Below are 26,259 nucleotides of genomic sequence, written 5' to 3' on the forward strand. Positions count from 1 at the left end.
TTTTCAGCTTCTAAACTTTTGAGTAAACAATTGAGCAGGTAAGAAGTATATTATGTATTACAAAAGCTGTTAACCCAGACATTACCTAAAAAAGTCCTCTCACATCTTCCAGCCTTCCATAGTTTAATGGTCTTGTCTGCTGATCCAGTTAGCATTAAGCCCTGTTCAGGTAAAATCTTTACTGCCCATACTGCGGCTGTATGACCCTGTAAGGAAAATGGGTATTAACTTAAGATGTCACAGAACCTTCATTTTCATTTATTATCTAAAATATTCACACAAAAACAATACCTGTAATGTCATCATGCATTTGTCATTCAGCCAGACTTTAGCAGTGGTGTCCCATGAGCCACTAAGTAATGTCCCAAATTTTCCAGAAGAAAGACTACAAACTAAGGGGGAAAAATGATTAGTTAGTACATTTTTATGTGAACAAATGTTCAACTGGCAATCTTTTGAAGTGTTAAAATTTTTAAGTAAGTCTGTGAAGTGATGTTTTTAGCCAATAGAGCTCTACTCAGTGGAACTGCAAGAGAACATGGAGATCATGATTACAAGCTTTGGTGCCAGAATGTCTAGGGACAAGGCCTAGCTGAGCCATTTACAAGCCATGTGGCCATAACAGTCCAAGTGTTTTGAGATAGTTTTGTTTTTTAATTTATTCTTATTTTCATTTATATGTATATGCCTGTGTATGGGTGTATACCACATGTGCGCAGATGCCTGTAGAGACAAGAAAACGGCATCAGATACCCTGGGAACTGGAGTTACAGGCAGTTGTGAGCTACCCAACCTTCATGGGTATCAGGTAAGAACTAGCAAATGGACCTTGTGAGGGTCAGAATTCAAAGCATAAAAAAGATGTTGAGTCAGCTCAGCAACTCTAAATACTCATTAGATAGTTGATAGTAAGAATTTTTTGTTTGTTTAAGTATAATTATGATAATATGGTTATTTCCTCCTATTAGGTAAAAAAAAATAAAAGTTGGGGCTAAGGAGAAGGGCCAGATGGTAAAGTGTTTCCCTTACAAAGAAGCACAAAGGACTAAGTTCAAGCTGCAGAACCCATACAAAAATGCCAAGGGGCTAAGAGTGGTACATGCTTATAATCCCAGTGCTAGTGAAAACTCGAAAATCCCGCAGGCTATCTGGCCAGGCAGCTTAGGTAACTTGGCAAGCATCAGGCTACTAAGAGTCCTTTTCTCAAAACTAAAAAGGTGAGTGTGGATAGAGGGCTCTATGAGAAGAGACATTTGTGCACAGGCCTGAAAATATTAGTTCCATCACTGGATCTCATAAGAAGGAGGAAGAGAACTGACTCCCAAATGTTATCCTCTGACCTTGCATGTGCTGTGACATACATCTGCCAAATATACTACTAAAATAATTTTATGTAGTTAGCCCTGGCTAGCCCCAAACTATCTCTACCTCAAAAGTGGTGGGACTAAAGGGTGTCACACTTGGCCCAAAAGGAGGATTGGGGGAGTTGGACAGCAGTCGAGGAACCACACCCAAGGCTGTCCCTCCCTGCCCCCAGAGCCATTCATTGTTTAGTGGGGGAAAAAAATCAGCAAATTAATGCATACAAATCACTTGTTTTTTCACAACCCACAAAAGCTAAACAATTTTACCTTAAGTGACAGGGGGATATTAAAACTACCTTTGTTGACATGTAAAAGCTACATGAAGTACACATTTCAAGAGCCCATAAAGAAAGATTATTTGTTGGACCTGGTGGTATAAGCCTAGAATCCCAGCTACCCAGGAGGCTAATGCAAGAAGATGACAAGTTAAAGGCCTTCCTATACTATAGATACCAGGAGTCCAAGAGTACCTTGGGCAATTAAGATAGATCAGTGCTGAACACTTACCTATCATGTGAGAAGCCCTAGAGAATTACTGAAAAACAGACATTTTGATTTATGCTTTTGTGTGAATGAATTGAGGAGCTATAACAGCCTTATAGTCTAAAAAGTCTAAAACATTTAATAACTAAGACTTTACAGAAAAAGTTTGCGAAGCTACATATTGAAGTACAGAAAAAAAAAAATCAAGAATTTCATTTTAAAATAATACCATGGTAGGGTAAGAAAATTAAATAATAAAAGACACTGATAACCCTTAAAGCAGAAGCTATGTAAACTCATGGGGGACTTTTTCTACTATTTACTGTTATAAACAGTACACATATTTATTATTCACTCTAAAATACCAAGTCTATAATTTGTATACATTTAAAACTTTCCAAAATAAAAAAACTTTAAAATTTGTATCATTCTGTATATAAAATATTACATATACACAAACATCTTTACTCTGTACAGGAATTAATGTTAAGTGTTTATAAATCATGTTCCAAACTTCTACACATACTTTACAAAGTATAGGAGGCTGTGAGACACCTCTATTATTAAAAGTGCAAACTGCTTTTCTAGGGATCCTGAGTTCAGCTCCCAGACTGGTATCTAGTGGCTGATGACAACATATAGCTCAGTGTTGTCTCTGATCTCCATGGCACCTGAGCACAGGTGTATATACCCACACAGACATTCATACATAATTGACGGTCCAAAAAGGTTTCCACTAATAAACATAGCTAAAAATATAAGGAAGAAAAATACATGGATTGTAATTCAAAGTAGTGAAACTTCTTCAAATACAAAAATACCATCATGTTATACTTACCAGTATCTTTGTGACCCTTTAAAATATAAAGTGGCATTGGACTGTCCAGCGAGAAAATGCAAATATTGTGGTCATTTCCTCCAGTGGCAATCAGTCCATGAGGATATATGTCACTTGAGGGTATGATACACACACAAGACACAAAATTAGAGTGGCCGCTCATACAGTGCATTTCTGTAAAGCCCCTGTTAGGACTGGAAAGAGAGGATCATTAATACAAACACACTTGGCCCCTGGCTTACCCTAAGACATCAAACATAAAAGAAATCCATTACTACTCAGTACGCAGGTTGAGTAGTAATACACCATTCAAAGAACATACTGTTTTTAATCAAACATTAAATAGCTATGTTGCATGAGTAAGGGATTATATATCAGATTGGGAAAAATCTGATGTGATGTCTCAGTACGAGTACACTGATTAGCAGGAAAAACAAGAAAGCAAAGGGCAGGGGATGAATACTGCAAGTGCCCTTTTCTCATTCCCCACCACTTTTCTACTTATCAGGTATTGCTGCTCTAAGAAATCTTTGGGGAACTGAAACAAAAATTAAGATAATGAACTCTACTGTTAGTAAAGTAAATTTGCTCAATGAACTACTACCTTCCTACCCTTAGCATAGTATAATAGATACATCTGGACAACTATTTTAGTATACAATAAAAACGAGAAACCGATGTACTATTTGGGGGAGCACAATACATTAATAAGTGCCTTAGATTACAAGTGATTGCCCACTTCTCACATACATCAATCTTTCTTTCCCAAAGCACATTAACTAGTCATCTAACTGTAACAGCAGTTCATGGTTCAATAAAAGCACTGCAGGGGGCTGGAGAGATGGCTCAGTCACTGACTGTTCTTCCGAAGGTCCTGAGTTCAAATCCCAGCAACCACATGATGGCTCACAACATCTGTAATGAGATTTGATGCCCTGTTCTGGAGTGTCTGAAGACAGCTACAGTGTCCTCACAATAAATAAAAAGCACTGCAGGGAGGATGAAGGTACAAACAAACAAACAAACAAATATACACTTTTCAATACTGTCAGACCAGCTGTGAAGAAGTAGTAAAGGCCTAGGAGACCTGTGGAAAATGATTTCTACACTGACAGCAGGTTTAGAGGAGAACCAATGTACCGATCAGTCCTCTCCCCAAAAGGGCAAAAACTACAGAGATCCCCATGAAAATGCTAGCTGATAGGAAGAATCAGGAATGTTTCTCCCCATTTGGACAGCAAATGCACTGGTAGTCAAACCCAGAGCCTATGCACACCACATATCCAGCCTACTGAAGCTAATTTTACTCAATTTTTAGCAATAGGAACAGTAGCTACTGATCTGTCAGTGTCTAACTCTATGGTGGGTGATCCTCCACATATAGTAGACTGGCTGAACACAGAAGCAGAAGTCCAAGTGTGCATAAATCATCCTGTCCTCCACACGCAGAGATCAGTTATCCGATCATTGTTTGCTATTCAAAAGTAGATGGCCATTGTTGAAACTTCCTGTCTGCCCTGTTCATACAAGCTGCCTCTCCAAGTGGTGGTTTATAAGAATTTAAAGGAATGACCATTTTGCCCCTTTAGCATGCTTGTTACCTATTTTTGAGAGCCAGTAATAAAACCCAAGATATTAGTTGTCAGGTGTGGAAGTATATGTCTGCAATACCAACACTCAGAGGACTTTGAACTAAGTCAGCTTTGGCTACACAGGTAGAGGCTGTCTCAAAATACAAACGGCCTTAAAACAAGGATATTCAAAAGCCGATTGCATATACAGGGATGTTACAACTGAATGCGCATGATGAGGGAAAATGCAAGTGAGAAAAAGATCTAAGTGCACACATCAAGTATACACATTGGGCTGGGATTTGACACAGAGACAGGGGACTACAAACCATCAACAAACTCTGGCTTACTCAAAGGAGCAAAATATATCGCTAGAAGTGGTTTCTGAAAAAGACCAAAAAGCCAAATGGCAGGCCCACTAGTCAAAAAAACCTAAAAGAGGCATCCTAACAGACAGTTCAGTAAGTACTGGTGCTTCTAACCAGAAGACAGATTGGCAGAATGCCTAAAAACATGAGTTCAATCACACAGGCCCACTGGTAGAAAGTACTTACTGTTGCAAGTTGTTCTCAGACCTCCACAGAGTACTGTGGAAAGTGTATCTTCCCATATAGACACAATAAATAAAATGTAATAAAAATGTAAGAGGTGGGGGTTGGGAACTGTAAGATACCAGGCTTGGAAACAGAGAAACAAACGGTTCAGCTGAGAAAGAGATAAAGTATCCGCTGTGCAACCAGCACTGAGTCCACCAAGTCTGGAGCCTCAGCATTCATGTAAAGTCAGGCCTGGCCCAGGTCTGTAACCTCAGCAATAGAGAAGCTGAAACAGGCAGATCCCTAGAGCTCAACTGGCCAGCTAAACTAGATGAGCTCCAGACTCGGTGGGAGACATTGTCTCAAAAAACTGTGGCCAGCCAGGGACTGAGGAAATCATTAACACCCCCCTCTAGCGTCTACATACACACAAACCTTATTCACGATACCAGGCAAATTTCCCATTAAAGACAAAACAAAAGCAACAAAACCTATGAAGGCATGGCTCAGTAGGAGAGTAAGTATTTTACATGTGTGAGAGTCTCTGTGCAATTTCCTCTGTGCACCTATACAAATAATTTTTGAGGCATGTGACACTAGACCAATGTATTCAAAGTGCAAACACTTGCACACACGCATAAACACAGAGACACACACACCAAACAAAACCTACCCATCAACAAATAATGCTATGTTTTTGTTCAACTGCTGTTCAAAAAGGAGGTAAATGAAGACATTTCCAGATAACAAAAGCAAGTGAATTTCATACTATCAAACTTGCCCTCCAAGAAGTGTGTGTTTTCCATATGAAATAAATTCAGAGTCAGGCAAAGAAAGGACAGTCCTCATCTGTGCTAAAGGCACAGAGCTATCTATAATCTTAGCACTTGGGAACCCAAGGCAGAGCCTCCACCTTGAGGCCAGCCTTCAGGTAAAGATGCTTACTCACAAGCCTGACTGGCCTGAGGTCAAGGACTTCACCCAAGAGCTGTTAGGAGAGAATTAGCTCCTACTAGCTGTACACACACACACACACACACACACACACACACAAACACAATTTCAGATACTCCCCAAAATCAACTAAGCTAATATAGAAAATAATAAAATGTATTCACTTTAAATGTCAATGGAATAAATGCTCTAATCAGAAGACAAATTGGCAGAATGCCTAAAAACATGATCTGAGTATGTGCTGTCTACGCACGAGAGTTTCAGTTTAGCTCCCCAAACACAAATACACCGGAAAAAACATATTCCATGTAAACAGTAAACAAAAAAGAGCAAGGGGGAGCTATATAAATATTAAACCAAACATCTTTAGTTAAAAACAGGTATCAAGTCAAATATATTATTACATATTAATAAAATTTCATGCCAGGTATGTTGATATATGCCTGTGATTCCAGCAAGTTGCAGGCTGGGTCACCCTAGGTTACATGGCAAAACCTTGTACCAAGAAATTAAAACCAAAAAAGAATAAATACAGCAATAATATTCAATAAGTATACAGTTATGTGTCTAAAATGATCATCAAAATGCAGCAAGTGACAACTGACTGGCTGAGTTGTACTGTCACAGTTGCAACCTCAATATCCCACCCAATAACAGGATGACAACACAGAGAATAAGCCAAGGGTCTGGGGTACAGTTCAGCAGCAGAACACTTTCTGCCCAGGTAAGGCTGGGGGTCCAATCTCCAGCAAAGCCAAATTAAAAAAAAAAAAAAAATCAAGAAAACAGCGTGTACAATACAGTAAGTCAACTAGAAATAACAGTATATTATTCTTCTAATCAGAAAATTCTTCACAATTCTTCTAATCAGAAAATTAAAACACAACCACTATATGATCTAGCAATTCCATTTCTGATTATATGTGCAATAGGATAAAAATTCCTTAAGAAAAAATCATATAGCAATTTACTTACAATAGCTAAACCATCCAATGTCCATCATAGGTGAATCAATCAGAAAAAAAGATGTTTAAGCAAAAATAGAATTGTATTCAGCCCAAAAAGGGGAATTTTATGTCACTTTAAATGTCAATGGATTAAGTGCTCTGATCAAAAGACAGATCGACAGATAGCCTAAACATATGATCTAAGTATGTGCTGTCTACACTCACCAGTCTCACTTGTATGTAGACATTCTGACACATGCCCCCATATAACCCTTTGAAGAGATTATGTTAAATGAAACTGGCCAGTTATAAAGTGAATACTGTAGAGTTCACTTATATGAAGTACAAGTTACTTAGTCAAAATCTTGAAGACATACAGAAGAATGGTAGTTGCCAGGAGCTAACTACTACTTTAATGGATATATAGTTTCAGTTTTCCAAGAACAGATTATGAAGATGATGCTGCTAAAAGTGGTACAATGTTATGACTGTAGTAAACACCACCAAACTATACTGTCAATTCTGTTGTAGTTTATTAGAAATTGGGCAGGGATATCAACGGCTTAGTTGGTAAGCTCACATTCCACACAGGCACCTGAGCTTGGATCCCTTGGACTGATATAAGTAACCAGTCCCATCTGTGAGCACCTGTAAAATCACTGCTGCCCAGAGGGAGGTGGGCACAAGAGAATCTCTGGAGCCTGACTGCTAGCCTAGCCTGGACACAATACTCAAAGCTGTCCTTGGGTGTGTGCAAAAGCATGGAGACAAACGTGCTGTGGTGGTTTGAATGAGAATTGCTTATATTATTTGTATATATGGCTCCCAGTTAGTAGAACTAGTTGGGAAAGATTAAGAGGTGCGGCCTTGTTAAGAGTAGGTATGGTCTTATTGAAAGACCTAGGTCATTGAGGGTGGCCTTCCAGGTTTCAAAAGCCAAGCTTATGTCAATCTTTTTAAAAAGATTTATCTATTTATTTATTCATTTATTTTTATGTATGTGAGTACATGAACAGATGGTTGTGAGCCTTCATATGGTTGTTGGGAATTGAATTTTTAGGACCTCTGCTCGCTCCAGTTTCTCTGGTCGCCCTACTCACTCAGGTCAACTCCACTTACTCAGGCCCAAAGATTTATTTATTATTATGCGTAAGTACGCTGTAGCTGTCTTTAAATGCACCAGAAGAGGGCATCAGATCTCATTACGGGTGGTTGTGAGCCACCATGTAAATTTAAGATAAAACACTTTCTAAAATGTCTCTGGGGCAGAAGAGATGGCTCAAAAAACAACTGGGATTTGAACTCAGGACCTCAGCAGTCAGTGCTCTTACCAGCTGAGCCATCTCACCATCCCAGCTTGTGCCAATCTTGCTCTGTGACTACAACTCGGAAATCAAATGTGAGCTCTGAGCTCCAGTGTCATGCCTGCCTGCCTTCAGCTGTGCTCCTCGCCGTAAGGTTCATGGACTTACCCTCTGAAGTGTAAGCAAGCCCCGAACTAAATGCTTAATTGTAGTTTATAAGTTGCCTTGATCATGGTGTCTCTGCACAGAACTCTCTTTTTTAAAAAGTGGGTTGTGTGGAATATGTTGAGGCAGTAAGATCAAAGGTTCAAGGACAAGCTGAGCTACAGAGAAGAGTGGATTAAGAGGGCTATCTGTTCAGTGAATCTCTTAAAAATAGCACCAAAAAACCAGACCTTTGTAAGAAAGACTTTAGAACCAGTCAGAAGTTATCATAGAGAAAATTCTTTTTTTTTTAACAGTAAGAAAATTAGTTTATTGGATAACTGGCTCCCTCTTTTCTTCCCCCCACCACAGCTCTCATCCTTAAGAAGAAAAGGGGGAACACTCAGCAGAGAGGAGTGAGATTTATGGAGGACCAACTGGAATCCTCAGTCCTGCACTGTGCCGTCCGTCTACTTCTGTTTGGATGGATCCTGATGGGCAGAACTTTCCAGATTTGATCCATACAAACTTGTCTATTTACACAAAGTCCTCTTAGACAAGAGTGTTTGTTGCTTTGTTTTCTAATTAAAGAAAACACTTGAAAACAGCTGGAAGGTTTCGATTCCCAGCTTTTCTTTTTTTTACCAATCACTCCCAGTAGTAGTCAGCCTGTCTCTCTCCCACTTCCCTCCCCCTCCCCTTCCCTCCCTTTCTCTCCCTCCTTCCTTCCCTCCCCTTCCCCCTCTCCTACCTTCCTCTCTCTTCTCTCTCTTTGGATACAGGGTATCTTTACTTGTCTCTGGCTATCCTGGAACTCACTATGTAGACCAGGCTGGAATCAAACTCACAGAGATCCACCTGCCTCTCTGCCTGCCTGCCTGTCTCTGTGTGTGTGTGTGTGTGTGTGTGTGTGTGTGTGTGTGTGTCTGTCTGTCTCTCTCTCTCTCTCTCTCTCTCTCTCTCTCTCTCTCTCTCTCGTGCTGGAATTAAAGGCATGTGCCATCATGCCTCCCAAGTGCAGGTTTTCAACTGTCCTTCCTTTCAAGCAATTATCTTTTTTTTTTTGATAGATTTTTTTAAATTGGGTATTTATTTCATTTACATTTCCAATGCTATTCCAAAAGACCCCCCACCCACTCCCCTACCCACCCATTCCCACTTCTTGGCCCTGGCATTCCCCTGTACTGAGGCATATAAAGTTTGCACGACCAATGGGCCTCTCTTTCCACTGATGGCTGACTAGGCCATATTCTGATTCATATGCAGCTAGAGACACGAGCTCTGGGGGGATATTGGTTAGTTCATATTGTTGTTCCACCTATATGATTGCAGATCCCTTCAGCTCCTTGGGTACTTTCTCTAGCTCCTCCATTGGGGGCCCTGTGATCCATCCAATAGCTGACTGTGAGCATCCACTTCTGTGTTTGCCAGGCCCCGACATAGTCTCACAAGAGACAGCCATTATCTGGGTCCTTTCAGCAAAATCTTGCTAGTGTTTGCAATGGTGTCAGCGTTTGGAAGCTGATTATGGAATGGATTCCCGGATATCCTCTAGATGGTCCATCCTTTCGTCTCAGCTCCAAACTTTTGTCTCTGTAACTCCTTCCATGGGTGCTTTGTTCCCAATTCTAAGAAGGGGCAAAGTGTCCACACTTTGGTCTTCGTTCTTCTTGAGTTTCATGTGTTTAGCAAATTGTATCTTATATCTTGGGTATCCTAAGTTTTGGGCTAGTATCCACTTATCAGTGAGTACATATTGTGTGAGTTCTTTTGTGAATGTGTTACCTCACTCAGGATGATGCCCTCCAGGTCCATCCATTTGCCTAGAAATTTCATAAATTCATTGTTTTAAATAGCTGAGTAGTACTCCATTGTGTAAATGTACCACATTTTCTGTATCCATTCCTCTGTTGAGGGGCATCTGGGTTCTTTCCAGCTTCTGGCTATTATAAATAAGGCTGCTATGAACATAGCAGAGCATGTGTCCTTCTTACCGGTTGGAACATCTTATGGAGATATGCCCAAGAGAGGTATTGCGGGATCCTCCGGTAGTACTATGTCCAATTTTAGTTTATCTATTTTAATGGGATTTTTAAAATGTGATTTCAAGTTATTTTATTAATAAGCTTGGAGAAATTTAAAACATTTTTAAAAATGTCTCTGGGACAGAAGAGAGGGCACAAAAACCAACTAAGACTCCGTTTATGTTTGTTTCTGAAGCAGTGGTATGACGCAGTCCAAGCTTAGCTCACAGGAACCACTCTCTGGCCATGTAGTGTTATTCCCAGCATCACAATCTGCATTATGTAACATATGTGTATACTTTAGAAGGTCCCAGCATAGTTGTTTATTTAGGTTATTTACAGTGATCTATTAGGTTCTTAGTTCCTCAATTTGGTCTTATTTTCTTCTTTATATCTTCCCAAGTTCCTACCACAATATTTTACAAGGTATTAAGTAATTCTTAAGTCAATGACAAAATACTTAAGAAGCATTGGTGGGGGAGACAGAGGCAGAGCAGGGAGACAGCGGCCTTCTTCTGGCCCTCTTCTACCCCTCTCGGTTATCTGAAACTTTTACTTTAGAAAAAGTCTTGAGGAGGAGAGGGAGGCAGTGCAGCAGAGACACACAAGAATCATTGAATCTTAGAGTGTAAGGACATTTACATCACAGTCCAAGATCATAAAAAAAACAAAACACCCGAGGCCAGGCCAGTAGCCTGTGGGCAGATCAGCACAATAAAATAGCTTCCCTGATTGTGCTACTTTAGTAAAGGTTTCAGCCAGCAAGCCCCACCCAAGAACACAGCTTCCCAGGTTTTCAGATCTTCCTCCTTGGAACTGAGCACATAATAAATAACAGGCATCCAGAGAGAACTTCCAACATCCAAGAGCAGTGTGGGAAAACACAACTCTGGAGGAAGCAGATCACCAAGAAGAAAAGAACTTAAAAATTAAAAACCAGTACTCATTGCAACCCTAGAGACATGGGAAGTCACTGCAACCACAAACCAGAACATAAGTTCAAGTCAACCCACTACTCACCAACAGGTGAGAAAAGAGGTGTAGAAAACAAACTCAACACCTGAATAGGAAGTTCCTAAGAAAGAAGTCAGAAAAGAAATGGAGAAAGAAACCAAGTGTTAATTTGAAAACGTTTTGGGCAGAGGTTATCAAAATTAAAAAGCCAACTAATGATCCAGGAAAATGGATGAAAACAGACTCGTTTTAAAGTGTGCACATGGGAGAGGGGAGGGAGGAGAATAGGTAAAAAACTAGGATGGTTTAGACCTCTGAATAGCCTAACATCAATAAAACAATGGAGCAATGCTGCAAATTCTGGATAGAAAATTACTTCAGGATCAGAACTGTGTAACCACTACAATTGTCATTACTCTAGCAAGACAGAAAAGAAAATGTTTTCAAACTTGCAAGTCAAACAAGCAAGCACCTTTGTTATTGATAACCTCCATTCTGGGAGCGCCTGGATTGCTATAAGGCAAGAGATGAGAAAAACCAAGAAAGTGAAAGCTACTGTCTAAATAACAGAAATCCAACACCAGCAGTCTGAAGAAAGGGACAGTAAAGTTACCCAAGACTACCTGTGCCCTAGTAACGGGAGAAAGCTTTCACTGTCAGAAGAGGAAACCTTAAATTATCCAACGTTTTTAATTGTTACTTTAAAGAATTTGAAGTAGGGGGCTAGAGAGATGGCTCTGTGGTTAAGAGCACTGACTGCTCTTCCAGAGGTCCTGAGTTCAATTCCCAGCAACCACATGGTGGCTCACAATCATCTGTAATGGGATCAGATGCCATTTTCTGGTGTGTCTGAAGACAGCTATAGAACTCATATACAATAAATAAATAAATAATTTTTAACAAGATGCAGAAAAGGAGTGTAATTCTCTTTAAAAGAAAAAAAAAAGAATTTTAAGTAGACTTAAGATAAATACATAGAGGTGTTCGCAGCCTTTGCCGTGCCACAGCCGCTCTCCAACGCCGAGCTCCAGCCGAAGGAGAAGGGGGGTAAGTAAGGAGGTGTCCATACCATGGCTCGTACAAAGCAGACTGCCCGCAAATCCACGGGTGGTAACTCACCCAGGAAACAACTGGCTACAAAAGCCGCTCGCAAGAGTGCGCCCTCTACTGGAGGGGTGAAGAAACCTCATCGTTACAGGCCTGGTACTGTGGCACTCCGTGAAATCAGACGCTATCAGAAGTCCACTGAACTTCTGATCCGCAAGCTCCCCTTTCAGCGTCTGGTGCGAGAAATTGCTCAGGACTTCAAAACAGATCTGCGCTTCCAGAGTGCAGCTATTGGTGCTTTGCAGGAGGCAAGTGGGGCCTTTCTGGTTGGCCTTTTTGAAGATACCAATCTGTGTGCTATCCATGCCAAACGTGTAACAATTATGCCAAAAGATATCCAGCTAGCACGCCGCATACGCGGAGAACGTGCTTAAGAGTCCACTATGAGGGGAAACATTTAATTCTCAAAAGAATTTTTTTTTCCTCTTCTTCCTGTTATCAGTAGTTCTGAATGTTAGATATTTTTTCCATGGGGTCAAAGGTACCTAAGTATATGATTGCGAGTGGAGACATAGGGGACAGAATCAGGTATTGGCGTTTCTCCACGTTCATTTGTGTGTGAATTTTTAATATAAATGCAAGATGTAAAGCATTAATGCAAGCAAAATGTTTCAGTGAACATATTTGAGCAGTTCAACTTTATAACAATTATAAATAAACCTGTTAAAATTTTCTGGACAATGCCAGCATTTGGATTTTTAAAAAAATAAGTAAATTTCTTATTAACAGCCACTAAATGGTGTTTATAGCATTTTTATCACACAGTAGATTCCATCCATTCACTATACTTTTCTGAGTTGTCCTACATACAAGTACATGTTTTTAATGTTGTCTGTCTTCTGTGCTGTTCCTGTAAGTTTGCTATTAAAATACATTAAACTATATATATATAAAAAGATAAATACATAGAAAACTCAGTAAATGGAAACCAAACCAGAGGGCGAAAAATAGTAATAAACACTGATTTAGTCAAGCTAAGCAAAGGTGAGCATACAAAAAAAGACAGACTAAATGGGGGTGGGCAGAAAATAGGTAACACTAATTTCAAATGTTCCCTAGCAGAAACAGATAATTCCTTAAAAAAAAAAAATCAACACATAAATATTGCAACACTGCAATTTACATTGACATAGGAATAAAACACAAAATGAGCAGTTAGATAAAAACATTGCCTCTGAGAAAAGGAAATCTGGGATGGGAGAGAAAAGAAATTGGCTTTCCTAGCTAACCCCATAGAACCGTCTTGATTTAGGATCCCAGGTGCTCAGTGTTAACCAGAGGGAGACACTTTCGAACTAGCAGAGTCAAGAAAGATAAAATGTAAGGTCATAAATTTTAAATTGTATCTCCAAATATGGGTAGCTTTCAAGAGGCCAATCAATACAAAGACAAAGATGCTGAAGCCATACCTCATCTCTCGCACCCAGAAGTCTGTGACAGAGTAATGGAGTCAGATTTAGTGTGATGCCAGTTTAGAGAGGTCTGAAGCCGTGTGAAACCACAGCAGGCTGCTGGTCTAGTTCATAAGACCACGTTTTCTCTGCTAAGCTGTACCTTTTGTTTTTTTCAGTGGACTTTGGCTAAAATCTAGCTGTTAAGTCCACCCTAAAACCCATCTTTTTACCTCCTAAATTCTCCCACCACTCTCTTGGTTCATCAACTACAAAAACAGGCATCCTTTAGAATAGGTACTCCTTAAACCAATGTTTTCATCCTTTTAGAAAGATATATGCTTCTACTGGACTTAGTTTCATTTGTTGGCCACTGAATTTAGGGTCTTACGTAGGCCAAGCAGTGAGCTACGTGCTATACCCCAATATTTCTGAAGTTTATTTAATGAGAACAAGGACTGTTTTAGAGGTACAATTTTCACCAATAATTATAATTATTCCTAGTTTTATTAAGCGGTTTAGGATATTAGACTCTGAATAGTTGGAAGAGACTATGTGAGGCCATATCCAATTCAACACAGCGGTTGGCTCTTGAACATTCTTACTCTACTCTACCATCCTCCAGTGGCTGCACTGCAAAAGCCATCAAACAAATCTACTTCCATGCTTTGCCTTTAGACTTTTCTTTATTCTTTTTTTTTAAGATTTATTTATTTATTATATGTAAGTACCCTGTAGCTATCCTCAGACAGCCCAGAAGAGGGCATCAGATCTCATTACGGATGGTTGTGAGCCACCTTGTGGTTTGCTGGGATTTGAACTCAGGACCTTTGGAAGAGCAGTCAGTGCTCTTAACGGCTGAGACAACTCTCCAGTCCCCAATTCAAGTGTTTTTCCATATAAACACTACAACCTGGCTTCTGCTAGCCTTCAGGACCTGCACTCACGGCATACTATGTCTTCTGCCTCTCTGGAACGTAGCTCTCCAACTACAGTTTTTCCACTTTAAAGTTCCCCCAGTCCACCCTTCAAGATCAGCTTACTCAATCTAATAAGAGATATCCGCTTCAACACACACACAGGAGAAACACCTCCAAGAAAAAAAAAAGGTTCCTACTAATATCTTTCCGGTCTAACTCTATATTCTCACGAGAGAATATAATAAAGTTCTGTAAACAGAGAGCACCTGTCCTCCTGTCAGTGATGTCTTTCTCCCCAGGAAATACATATATATGTATCTCATCATCTAAATTCAATTTACCTTCCCAAAATCACTAGCCTGTTTGCTGTCATAAAATTTTCGACTAATCAGGGCTTTAAACGCAACCTCTGATATTGATTTGGGCTGGATTTTAACTTTTTGGTTATTTTATTTATTTATTTATTTTTGGTGGTGGTGGAGTGTGTGTGGGTGGGTGGGTGGGTGGGTGGGGGGGAATTGAAGGCAGAACTTCAAAGCAATGATAATTTTTCCTCCTCGAAAAAACAGAACATTCCTACACAACGATAACATTTGAGGAGGTTCATCCTCTCCTCCCCAAACAGACTATAACTTGGACAACCAAGAGAGGACACCATGTGTAATTCTCTGTAAAGCAATTACTGAGAATTATAGTCTTCAAAAATTTAAATCTGAGGGATGACTACAGAGCAACTCCTAAGATCGGAGCCCGAGGGGCAAGCCAGAAGTTTTCATCGAGCCGAAACTGGGAGGGCGCAAGCAGCAATAAATACTAAAGACTAAAAGAAACCTAAGGGGTTATCTGCCAAAGCTGAAGGCCCTTAAGGTGTTTTAAGATGCTCGTCCAAGGTCAAGTCGCCCGTTAGTGGTCAAGTTAGGACAGCCAGCCAGGTCCTCCAATCCTATCCATACTCATTCCCCCGAAATCTTGTCGGTTTCACAGACAGCGCCCGAAAAGCCAAAGCTCGGGACTCGGCAGGGAGGCAGGAGCAGCGCGGACACCAGGAAGAGGGAGAGATTCAGGGCAGGGAAGGAGGGTCACTCCTCCCACGTGTCTGCAAGCCTGTGGTCCACCCGCGGGCGGCGGGACTAGCAGCGCTCACCTGTCTGGAGCCCAGAGGCGGGTGGTCCGATCCCGGGACACAGACACAAAGGCTCCCGGCGGGTAGAGGCAGCACACCAGGCCCCTCACGTCCAGTTCGTGGCCCGGGAGCGAGCAGCTCAGCCGGTATCTGGAGGCGCCGCTCGCCATGGCCAGCGTGGATCCGGAGCCCGGCCCCCGGGCACAGCGCGAGACTCGTCCACAGGCCCGAGCCGGCGTGCGCCAGGCTGCGGCCCGAGACCCGCCTGCAGGAGAGGGGCGCCGGAGACCGGAAGAGCCAGTCAGCCGGTGCGGAAGGACCGCGGGGGAAGGGGCGCGCCGAGCCGCCTGAGTGACACAGCAACCCTAACACACACGCCGGAATTCATCATCCGCCGCGGCCCGCGGTGACGCAGAGTGTGTGCGTCGGGCTGCTGAGCATCACGGACCGGGCCCTCTATCCTTCTGCGCCCTGGATCGCCGGCCGAAGAAGGGACGGTGAGATCAGGAAATTCTGCGTAGGCGCCGGAGGTCTGGGTCCGGTCGGAACCCGGTCCATTTCAGAGAACAACCGAAAATCTGTAGTAGTTGGAGGAGGGTAAATCGGAACTACAAATCCCACAATGCCGAGCGTCCCGAGTGACTCGCCGGCGCGCTGAATCCGGATGTTTTAAATCTAGGTGCTCGTTTGACTACTCTGAGTAGTAGAGCAAAATTGCTTGTTTGCCTTACGCCACGATTTGTTTGCCCATTTTCTGCTTGATTCTGGAGAGTCTCCCAAGATTTTCATCAGTTAATTGTTTTTTTTTTCATTTAAGATGACTGAATCTGAAGCCAAAGTGGGAACTTTTAATGAACTTGCCTTCACCTCAAGCTACCCCCTATAATACCAGATTTTGCAGAATGATCGGGTGCCCATTCTCCCCTAACGTGACCACTGTTTGCCCGAGGTTTGGCGCAGAAGGTCTAAGGTGAAGCAGAAAATGCCTTTAATTATTTAAAAGGTCTTACGGTAGCTCGGGCTAGCCTAAAACTCGTGGTTCCTTGCTCCAGTCTCTGAACTCTGAAATTACAGGTGAGAATATATATTTTTAGCCAAACCCCGATGGTGTAGGTAGGAGTCTCACTACATTGCATTGAGATTGTCAGTCTACATTGTAGTAAAGTTAGCTTTCCGTATTGTAGCACGGCATCCATCACACCACAAACCTTTGTTAAGTTGCCAAATCCAATTTGTGTGTTTTTCTTCACTCTTCTTAAAACTTTCATTCTAGGCTTGAAATCACTATTCCTCTGTGTGTGTGTGTGTTTCTCTTGACTTTAGCTCTGAAATGTATTATTCCACTTTGTTCGGTAACCCCAATAGCTTTTCGTTATTTATTTTTTTATGTCGATTTATTTCATGAATGTAGGTATACTGTCGCTGCCTTCAGACACACCAGAAAGTGGCATCGGGTGCCCATTCCAGATGGTTGTGAACCACCATGTGGTTTCTGGAAATTGAATTCAGGACCTCTGGAAGAGCAGCCAGTGCTCTTAACCACTGAGTAATCTCTCCAGCCCCAACAGCTTTTCGTTCTTGAGAATACACTGTTGTATAAGGCCTTCCCCATTTCCCTAATTTATTTTGCTAAGGTCTTTTCCCTTAGGTGTGTGTCTGCCTCAGCCATATTGAATTTGCCATCTTTCTCTGAACATACCATGTTTGAAGTTGTTGTTTCTAGATTCCTAAAACAAACAAAAACTAGTGCTATGAGAGGCTGATGCAGGAGGATCATGAGAATGAAGCATAGCCTATCTAATGAGGTCTAGGTCATTCTGGCTACAGGAAGAATTCCTATCTTAAGAAAACACACCACCCACCCACCCCCACACACAAACAGACCATACACCACAAATGTCTCACCCGAATTAACATACCACACACCCATTTACATACATCACACACACCACACACATATACACATACCCCTCAACAAGCACACACACATACACACACAATTAGTCTGTAATCTTTTCTCCATCTGTCACAGTTCAATACTGTATATCTTCTGGACCCTCCTAGTTCCTCTTTAGACTAATACAGTTTTATTATTGCCTCTTTAGTGTTCATGGTGTCGTGACATATTTGTATAGCAATCATTTCTGCAAGATTAAATTTTCTTAGGACATTTCACTCTTTTTTCAATGTTTTTATAGTTGCTGTTGCTTTGTTTTTGTTTTCCTTTTAGTTTTTATTATGTTTAGTCTCTTTGTGTGTATATTTGTACGTGAGTGTGTGTGTTTGTGCATGCACCAGGATATACATACAGAGAGGCCAAAGGACAAACTTACAAAAAGAGGTTCTCTTTTTCTACTACATCATTCCTGAGGTTATAACTCATGTCCTCAGGCTTGGTGGGGTGGCAAGCAGCTTTACCCACTCAGACATCTCAACAACCCAGGTAAGTTTTATTAAACAGTCTCACATTGGCCTTGGCTATGAGAGCAGTTGATTGGGACACATTGTCAGCTATCCAGTGGCCCATGGGCATATGTTGGTCACACATGATAGATGCTGATATACCTCATGTCTGTAGGTGTGTTGAGCTTTTATCATTCTAGAAGTAGAACCAAGGGTTCACATGAACATGGTAAGCATACACTACTACGCTGTATTTCCAACCCTCTTCATGTCTAAAGGGAAAAGAAATTTGGAGTTACGGAAAATATTAAGTGGCTGTAAGCAGTTTTTGTAAAAAGTAAGTTTGAAAAGCATACAATGCTGGGACAAACTTTGGCTGACTCAAAGAACAAACCTCAGTTTGTGGGTTATTCTCTAAGGGACAGCCGTTTGTGACAAAAATATGTCCAGTTGCTGACAGACTCTGAGCTTTTGTCCTGCAGTGTGAGTTTAGTCTTCTCTGGTTAATGAGATTTTTCAGTAGAAAGATTCAGGCTTTCCGTTCCTCTTGGCTGCTCTGGTCAGGTTGAAAGGTAACTTTGCTGAAAGTCTCTTCCTGCATTGGGAGTAGGGGAAAGTACAGGAAGTCAGAAGGATCTCAATTTTAAGGTGGTTTTAATTTAGCAGTGTACTATACTTCAAGTCAAATTGCAGAGTATTTTAAAAGAACAATGTTTTAGGAATATTGTTCTTTTAGGTCTCCAAAAATGTTAACTTCTTTGGCCAAAGTCAAATGCTTGGATTAAGATACCAAAATATAGGTGATCCTCAACTTATAAAGGAGCTGCTTTCTCACAAGTTGCAAATGTCATAAGCAAAAATGTAGTTAAGAAGCCAGAGAGATAGCTCAGCAAGTAGAGATGCTTGTCATACAAGCCTGACTACCTAAATTTGATTCCCAGAACCTCAGTAAAGTTGGCAGAAAGGAACTGACTCCACAGTCATCCTCTGATACACACACACACACACACACACACACACACACACACACACACACACACACTGAAGTGTATACTTCTGCAAGCATGCGCGCGCACACACACATACACACACTACTCATAGTAACTAAAACTTTCAAAAATGCATTTAACATTAAACTGAGCTATCAAGTACCATTGTTAGCCTATTCCACTTTAGATACACTTAGAACATTTATATTAGCCTGCTGCTGAGCAAAAACTCTAGGCACAAATCGTATTTGATAAGGAAAAGTTGACTAGCTCCTTAGTCTGTTTCTTAATCACACTCAGAACAATTATGCATTTGTGATCCACCTTGGCTGGCTGGGATCTGAAGCTAGTTGCATTTCAGTATTGCAACAGAATATCATGTCATGCTGGGCAGTGGTGGCACATGCCTTTGATCCCAGCACTTGGGAGGCAAAGACAGGCAGATTTCTGAGTTCAAGGTCAGCCAGGGCTACACAGAGAAACCCTGTCTCGAAAAACCAAAAGAAAAAGAAAAAAAAAAAAAAAGAATATCATATATTCCACCAGTCCATTGAGAAAAAACAAAATACCACATGTGAACTGTGGCTTCTACGTAATCCACATGACCTCCACAGTATCATATACTCAAAACCACCAAGGTTGAACTATTAATAGTTAGGAACCATGGGTTTATACATGAAATAAAATGTTAAAAGTGCATGAAGGTAACATGGCAGGAATCTTGTAGTTACAGTTCTTTAAAACTTGAGACTCAGACTGCTTCCCCAAAAAAGGTAATTGTTAAAAGTCCAAGTCCCTTAGAACAGAAACAGGAAAGATAAAATGGATTTCACCTCTTTAAAAAATGCTTTGTTACATGTGTATGCACATCCACCATCTACATATGCCATGGTGTTCATGTGGAAGTCAAAGGGCAACTAATAGGAGTTAGTTGTCCAAGTACACGGGGTCCAGGGAACCAATTCAGGTACCTTGGCAGCGGGCATCTTTACCTGCAGGCTGTCTCTCTGGCCCCAGCTTTAGCTTTAGAAATGGTTAATAATGAGCTGAACATGGACAACCACAACAGCCATGCTAACATGGACAGGGAATGCACTCAGGGCCTCAACGATACACAAAGAACTATAGGCAACTAAGGAGAGCAGGTGATGGGAAAGAAGGTCTTCTCTAGGGAAGAGCACACCAGTTGGTTAGCTGATATTAAGTGGTCATCCCTAAAAATATACATACAAGTAATATCATATAGCTTGAACTGGTTGTATTTATGCATTTAGGAACACATGCACACACTGAGGCACACACATGCACAGCAGCAATTAATGAAAAGAGGCCTGAATGTGAAGAAACAAGGAAAGGGATTTGGGAGGGCTTAGAGGAAGGAAAGGCAGAGGAGAATGACTATAATCTCAAAACAAACAAACAAACAGCATCAGCAAATTGTAAATTAATCATCAATATAATTTTATCATTACAGTTGTCCACATATTCTTATGTTTAATTGCAGGAATACCAAAAGAAAGTTTTAGTTTTCCTTTTTTTTGTGGAAAATTGACAAATTCACAATTTCATAATCAAAGGTTATAAAAGCAAATACTTTAACTAGAACTCTATTTTACCAAAAAGGTTAGCAGCTTATCAGAACTATAGGTTGGCACACTTGTATTGCTCTGCCTTGTCAGAATTGATCGAACACCAATAAACATTTGTTGGCTTTTGCTGCCAAGTGCCACTAATTTCATTCATAGTCATGACCATTGTCAATCACACATCCTTTTACTTCAGTCCTATGTAGTAGGATTTTCTTAGTACCACTGTACTACTTTTATATGATCCTAATGGAAGATTACACCCCTCATTGGAATAATGTATTCAATAAGCTCATGAGTCTGGATTTCTGATGTGGTTTTCATGTGGCCATGTATATCTGTGTGCTCTGTGTAAAAAACTCATATTCTACTTAGTTACATGATCTGTCTGTGCTTGTACTTTTTGTTAGACAGATGGTAATTGTTCACTTGCACAGGTAAGACTGCCTCAGCATTTACTCTCAAAAGGAAGCTAATTGCTGTCTTATAAAATGGAGTCACTCAGCCCTTGGCCCAGCCTGAGAAGTACTGCTTCATATGATGTAGAGTTACTGAAGCAGGGTGCATCATGAAGTCTATACAGCTCATTGTGTTGTACTTACCAGCAATAGAGAATAAGAAACAGCCTTTAAAGCAAATACAATTTAACATTCTTTTACATGGTATTGCATAAGATAATAGCTGTTTTCAAGCTTGGTGCTCAAAGAGAACACAGATACGTTCCTGAAGCTGACAAGGTTTTTTGGTTTTGTTTTGTTTTTTTTCCTAAACATTGAGGAACTCATATATTTCCATGTGCTTTGGAAACATTGTCCAGATAATTGTTTAATTCATTTAGTAAATGTGAAAATTAATTATGTTCTTTATTTATTTTCTTTGTCACAAAAATATAATATTGTTTGCACTAAAATCCCAAACTTCAAAAAGATAGTGTGCAACTCTTCAAGCCTTAACCATCCAGTTTTTTTTTTCCCCCTCTGGAGGCAACAATTACTATTGCCTTCCTGTATGCTTCCCATAAATCATTTATTTATATGCAAGAATGTGTTTGCTGTGAACACTTCTTCATCTTTCTTTAACCATATATCCTGAATACAGTTCCATGTTGTTGGGGAAGAAAGGCTCTTTTTATCTACCCAATTGTGTTCAGTATCTTGGGATCATACAAATTAACAGAAGAAAACCAAAACTGGGCATAGGAACACAGGCTTGTAATCCCAGCACTTACAGGTTGAAGGTCAGAAGCTATGTAGCAGGTTCAAGACCAGCCTGGGCTACAAGAGGCACTGTTCGAAAAAGTAAATAACTAACAAAATACAGATTAAAAAATGTGGAGACCCTGTCTGGAATCCCCCCCCCTCAAAAAAAAGCAGGGCAGTGGTGGCGCACGCCTTTAATCCCAGCACTTGGAAGGCAGAGGCAGGCAAATTTCTGAGTTTAAGGCCAGCCTGGTCTACAGAGTTAGTTCCAGGACAGCCAGGGTTATACAGAGAAACCCTGTCTCGAAACCGTCCCCCCACCCCCACCCCCCAAAAAAAAGAAAGTGGAGAAAAAGTCAGTTCTTACACAAACTGAGCTAATAAAGGAAACAGTTGTTTCATCAAATGGTTAAAAGTTTGTAGGCCCAACTTAGTACAAAAAATGGATATGTGATGCTAAAGAAAAGTGTCAATGAATAGCATTCCTTGATGCCTTAGGAAATACAAGTGGGAATCCAGGAGAGCAAATTAGGAAGTGTGCCGTGTTCCCCATTTATAGAGGTGTGCCTTTGTAGCTTCTGCAAGGTAACAGCTCAAGCACCCTTGATGGCCTCATTTCCTCTATAGTTTCTCTGTTACGTTTTCAGATTCATGAGTCTGGGAGGCGAAGATGTGGCTAATGTTTTAGAAAGTGGTAAATGCTGGGACCTTCAGGACAGCCCTTAGGCTGTAGAAAAGAACTCTAAAAACATGAGTTCGAAAATATATAATTTCTCAACTATGTAAAAATATAAGGATGCAATATGAATTATGAGGGGCTTCACAAATCTAAAGGAACAGAGGTAGCTATACTGTGTGCAGACAGATTTCCGAGTTCAAGGTCAGCCTGGGACATAATGAGTCCACACCCAGGCATGGTGGAAATGGTAGTTTCTGGAGGGGTTCCCACCCTGCTAGCTTATTATCTGTGATACTCGTTGGCAGGCAGATCTCTGAATTCTTTTGCAAAGTCAAAGGAAAACGTTTGCTAACTGTCTCTGGATGCTGAGTCTTAGGATAATCAAAAGGAATCCAGAAGTAAAATATTGATTGATATGTAAAATAAAGGTTGGGCTTATGGTCTTCTGAAGGTAAGCTAGCCAAAGAATAGGAAAAGACAATTGCTTGTCTCAAGCCGAACTTAGAGAGAGCTGTCTAGAGATCTCCAAAAAAGCAGATCAAAGAAAGAAAGAAGGCAGAAAAGAGAGAAAGCAGAGCATAGGTGACCAGCTTTGACCCACAGTTTGACTTCAAGTCATTTGTTTCCCTGCTCCCAGACACTCCTTCTCTCAGGAACCTAGACCTAGCTGACGCTGGTCTTTGGCGAAGGCTGGGAGTGGACATTGCTAATGACCTAGTGACCTGTGCTATCTATAGAGCCAGACCTCAATGACATCCTTTGAGTGCATAAAACCAAGTACTTCCTTGCTAGACCTTTATCTTTAGCTCTCAGTTAACCGAAGTCATCCCTAAGGGAGATGATTGACTTCAGTACTTCCTAGCCTGCTGACCTCTGTGCTATCTCAGTCAGAGACCACACCAGGTCCTAGGCCTTTAACCTCTAGAAGCTATCTTCATGATCACACCTACTATGCAAAGGAGTTCCTATATAGTCATGCATTAAACTTTATAGTATGACTGGAATTGGAAAGATTGTTGCCTGGAAACTTTTTTCCAAATTGTATGGTGTTGAATATGCTTATAATAAACTGCCTGGCATCAGCCTCTCTACAAGTTTGATCCAGCTTGACTATGTCCAGTTGAACCAAGATTTCTTCCTTACTTCACAAGGACTGTGTCCTTGCCAGCAGGAGAGCTTTGCAGGGACCCCTGCAGTGCCTTAATCAATTTCCCTATAACAAATACTGCTCATAGCTTCTTAATTAAGTGTGTGTGTGTGTGTGTGTGTGTGTGTGTGTGTGTGTGTGTGTGTGTGTGTGTGTGTTATGTGCACATGAGTGCAGTGCCAGTAGAATCTAGGCAGTTTCGCGTCTTTGGATAAGGATGATGGCAACCTAACTCAGGATTTACAATTTCTTTAATTTCGAGTGTTTTACAGATCAACATTTTGATTTGATAACTCTTTTTTTTCTTTCTTTCTTTGGTTCTTCGAGACAGGGTTTCTCTGGCTGTCCTGGAACTCACTCTGTAGACCAGGCTGGCCTCAAACTCAGAAATCCGCCTGCCTCTGCCTCCCCAGTGCTGGGATTAAAGGCATGCACCACCATGCCAGGCTTTGATTTGATAACTCTTTAACATTATGCTAAGAGAATAACTTTTTGCATAAACACATTATACAAAATGGTAGAAATATGTTAAGGGCCCTCCTAGAAAAGCTGTCCTAATTCAAGCCAAAATTCACTTGGCAATTTTTTTCTGAAATTCAAGACATCAATTTAAACAATTTTTAAAATCAATCATTCTAATGCAATAAAATCTAGTAATATACCAATTTTATGCTTAAATATGTTTTTTCTCTTTGACTTATTTTTTGAAGGAATATACCATATGTACAACAATCCAGCTTACATATTAAATAACATTATATTGAAATGATCTGATACAGTTTTTTTTAAAGATTTATTTTATTTATATGAGTACACTGTAGCTGTCTTCAGACATACCGGGACAGGGCATCAGATTCCATTACAGATGGTGTGAGACACCATGTGGTTGCTGGGAATTGAACTCAGGACCTCTGGAAGAGCAGTCAGTGCTCTTAACCGCTGAGCCATCTCTCCAGCTCACAGATCTGATAGTTTTTAAATATAAGAAAATGAAAAAAAAAATCTCAGGTTCTAAAATCACGCCCCTAAAACCAACCAACCAAAAACCTTTAAAATTAGTCACTGAAAATATAATCAGTGTGGGCTGGCTGGCGAGATGGCTCAGCGGGTAAGAGCACTGACTGCCCTTCTGAAGGTCCAGAGTTCAATTCCCAGCAACCACATGGGAACAACCACCCATAATTATCTGACATCCTCTTCTGGTGTGTCTGAAGTCAACTACAGTGTACTTATATATAGTAATAAATAAATCTTTGAAAAAAATATAATCAGTGACCAGTCATACCTAATGAAATTAAAAAGAAAGCCCAACTTTCAAAAGCACTGCCTCAAGGATATAATGTATGTTGGATTTTGTAGCTTGTCTTTGCTACTTTGTGGGTTCTTCTTTCTTCCACCCTTCTCTACCCTGTTTTCTTCTATTCTTTCAACCCCCAAACACTAGATAAGAGAGGAAAAAATGACAGAGAGGAAAGGAAAGAGATCCCTTAATAAGGTCAGGGGTCTGAAAGGGGCAACATTATTTTTGGGCTACTTACTGTTGATTAGAGGCTTTGAGTTCCCTGGGGCAAGTTTGATCAGGATATGTAATTTTTTTTTTCTTCTTGTTTTTTCTTTGCACATGACTACTTAACAGACCATGACAAACAATGACCACCTCATAACCCACCCTGCCTCTCAGGGTCCTAACATTTATATACACTCAAAAAAGTCTTCAGAATTCCAAATGTCACAAACTTGCAGAAATATCTACAGCTGGCAAAATCACACCCCTGCCTGAGCATGAGGTAAATCATAGTCTGCTGCTGTGGACCATCTGAAGCAGCCCATATCCCGTATTTAGGATTGAAATGAAAACATATCCTGATATTTCTATGTTTTTAAAAGAAACCAAAATTCCAAAATTTTCGTTATAGGATTCTGTTGGAGTGTAAAAATGTTACTTCAGTACCCAGAAGGTTTATGTTTTCATAAGACTAGAGAAATTATATAGTAAAAACATTGCAATTCCTAGCATACAGTAGCCTGGAATCTGAGCCAAGGTGTTTCAGCTAGCACTAGTGTGCTATGGCAGTATTGGGAATGCAGAGTACCCATGTGTTTAAGAACCAAAGCCTTAGTGAAACATGAGATGCAGCGTGGGTGAGTGTTGCAGGACACACCTGATTCATTACAATTTGTTTCTAATTTAACTTTTGTTCACTGTGTATTCAGAATTGTAAATTTGAGGGGAAACCCCCACATTGCGTTAAAGCCCACAAGAGTTCATAATCTATAGTTTAAGACGATGAGGTCATCAGACAGAAAAGAACCTGACACAATGTACACTTAAAATACTCAGTTATTTGATGAAGGCCAAGTAAGTTCCTATAAACAACAACAACAGCAACAACAAAATCTTGGACTGTGGATGTTGCCCAGTGGTACAGTGCCTGGCATCCAGTACCACACACACACACACACACACACACACACACACACACACACACAAACCAAAACAATCAAGCAAAGACAAAATGAAAATGACCAAAGTCAAATAAAATCGATTCCTTCCCTCTGGAAGCTGAGAGGCTATTAAATGAGATGCTCTGTTCTG

The 26,259-nt window shown here is 40.6% G+C and overlaps 3 protein-coding genes across 6 annotated transcripts in view; 2 read left to right on the forward strand and 1 right to left on the reverse strand.

Moving 5' to 3' along the window:
* The window catches only part of Plaa (phospholipase A2, activating protein), a 38,109-nt gene extending 22,057 nt beyond the window's left edge, over positions 1-16,052 (reverse strand). The window contains exons 1-4 of the mRNA NM_172695.2: positions 15,682-16,052; positions 2,686-2,879; positions 292-392; positions 86-206 (exon numbers count right to left, since the gene is read on the reverse strand). Of these exons, the coding sequence (NP_766283.2) occupies positions 86-206; positions 292-392; positions 2,686-2,879; positions 15,682-15,830 (565 nt within the window). The 5' untranslated portion in view covers positions 15,831-16,052. The remainder of the gene's footprint in view (positions 1-85; positions 207-291; positions 393-2,685; positions 2,880-15,681) is intronic.
* Gm12657 (predicted gene 12657) lies at positions 6,455-13,124 on the forward strand. Its single transcript, NM_001081019.1, has 2 exons — positions 6,455-6,470; positions 12,163-13,124. The coding sequence occupies exon 2, from the start codon at positions 12,190-12,192 to the stop codon at positions 12,598-12,600; it is 411 nt and encodes a 136-aa protein (NP_001074488.1). The 5' UTR covers positions 6,455-6,470; positions 12,163-12,189; the 3' UTR covers positions 12,601-13,124.
* An 18-nt stretch (positions 16,053-16,070) lies between the features above and the next one.
* Positions 16,071-26,259, forward strand: part of Ift74 (intraflagellar transport 74) — an 89,968-nt gene continuing 79,779 nt past the window's right edge. The window contains exon 1 of one of the 4 annotated variants that reach the window (XM_006503326.3): positions 16,071-16,157. The gene's annotated coding sequence lies outside the window, so the exon portion shown is untranslated. Of the gene's footprint in view, positions 16,735-26,259 lie in introns of all 4 variants that reach the window. The other 3 variants (XM_030253727.1, XM_006503324.4, XM_011240597.3) reach the window with 3 other exon arrangements.

This window comes from Mus musculus, chromosome 4, assembly GCF_000001635.26.
Source record: "Mus musculus strain C57BL/6J chromosome 4, GRCm38.p6 C57BL/6J".
Lineage (NCBI taxonomy): Eukaryota > Metazoa > Chordata > Mammalia > Rodentia > Muridae > Mus > Mus musculus.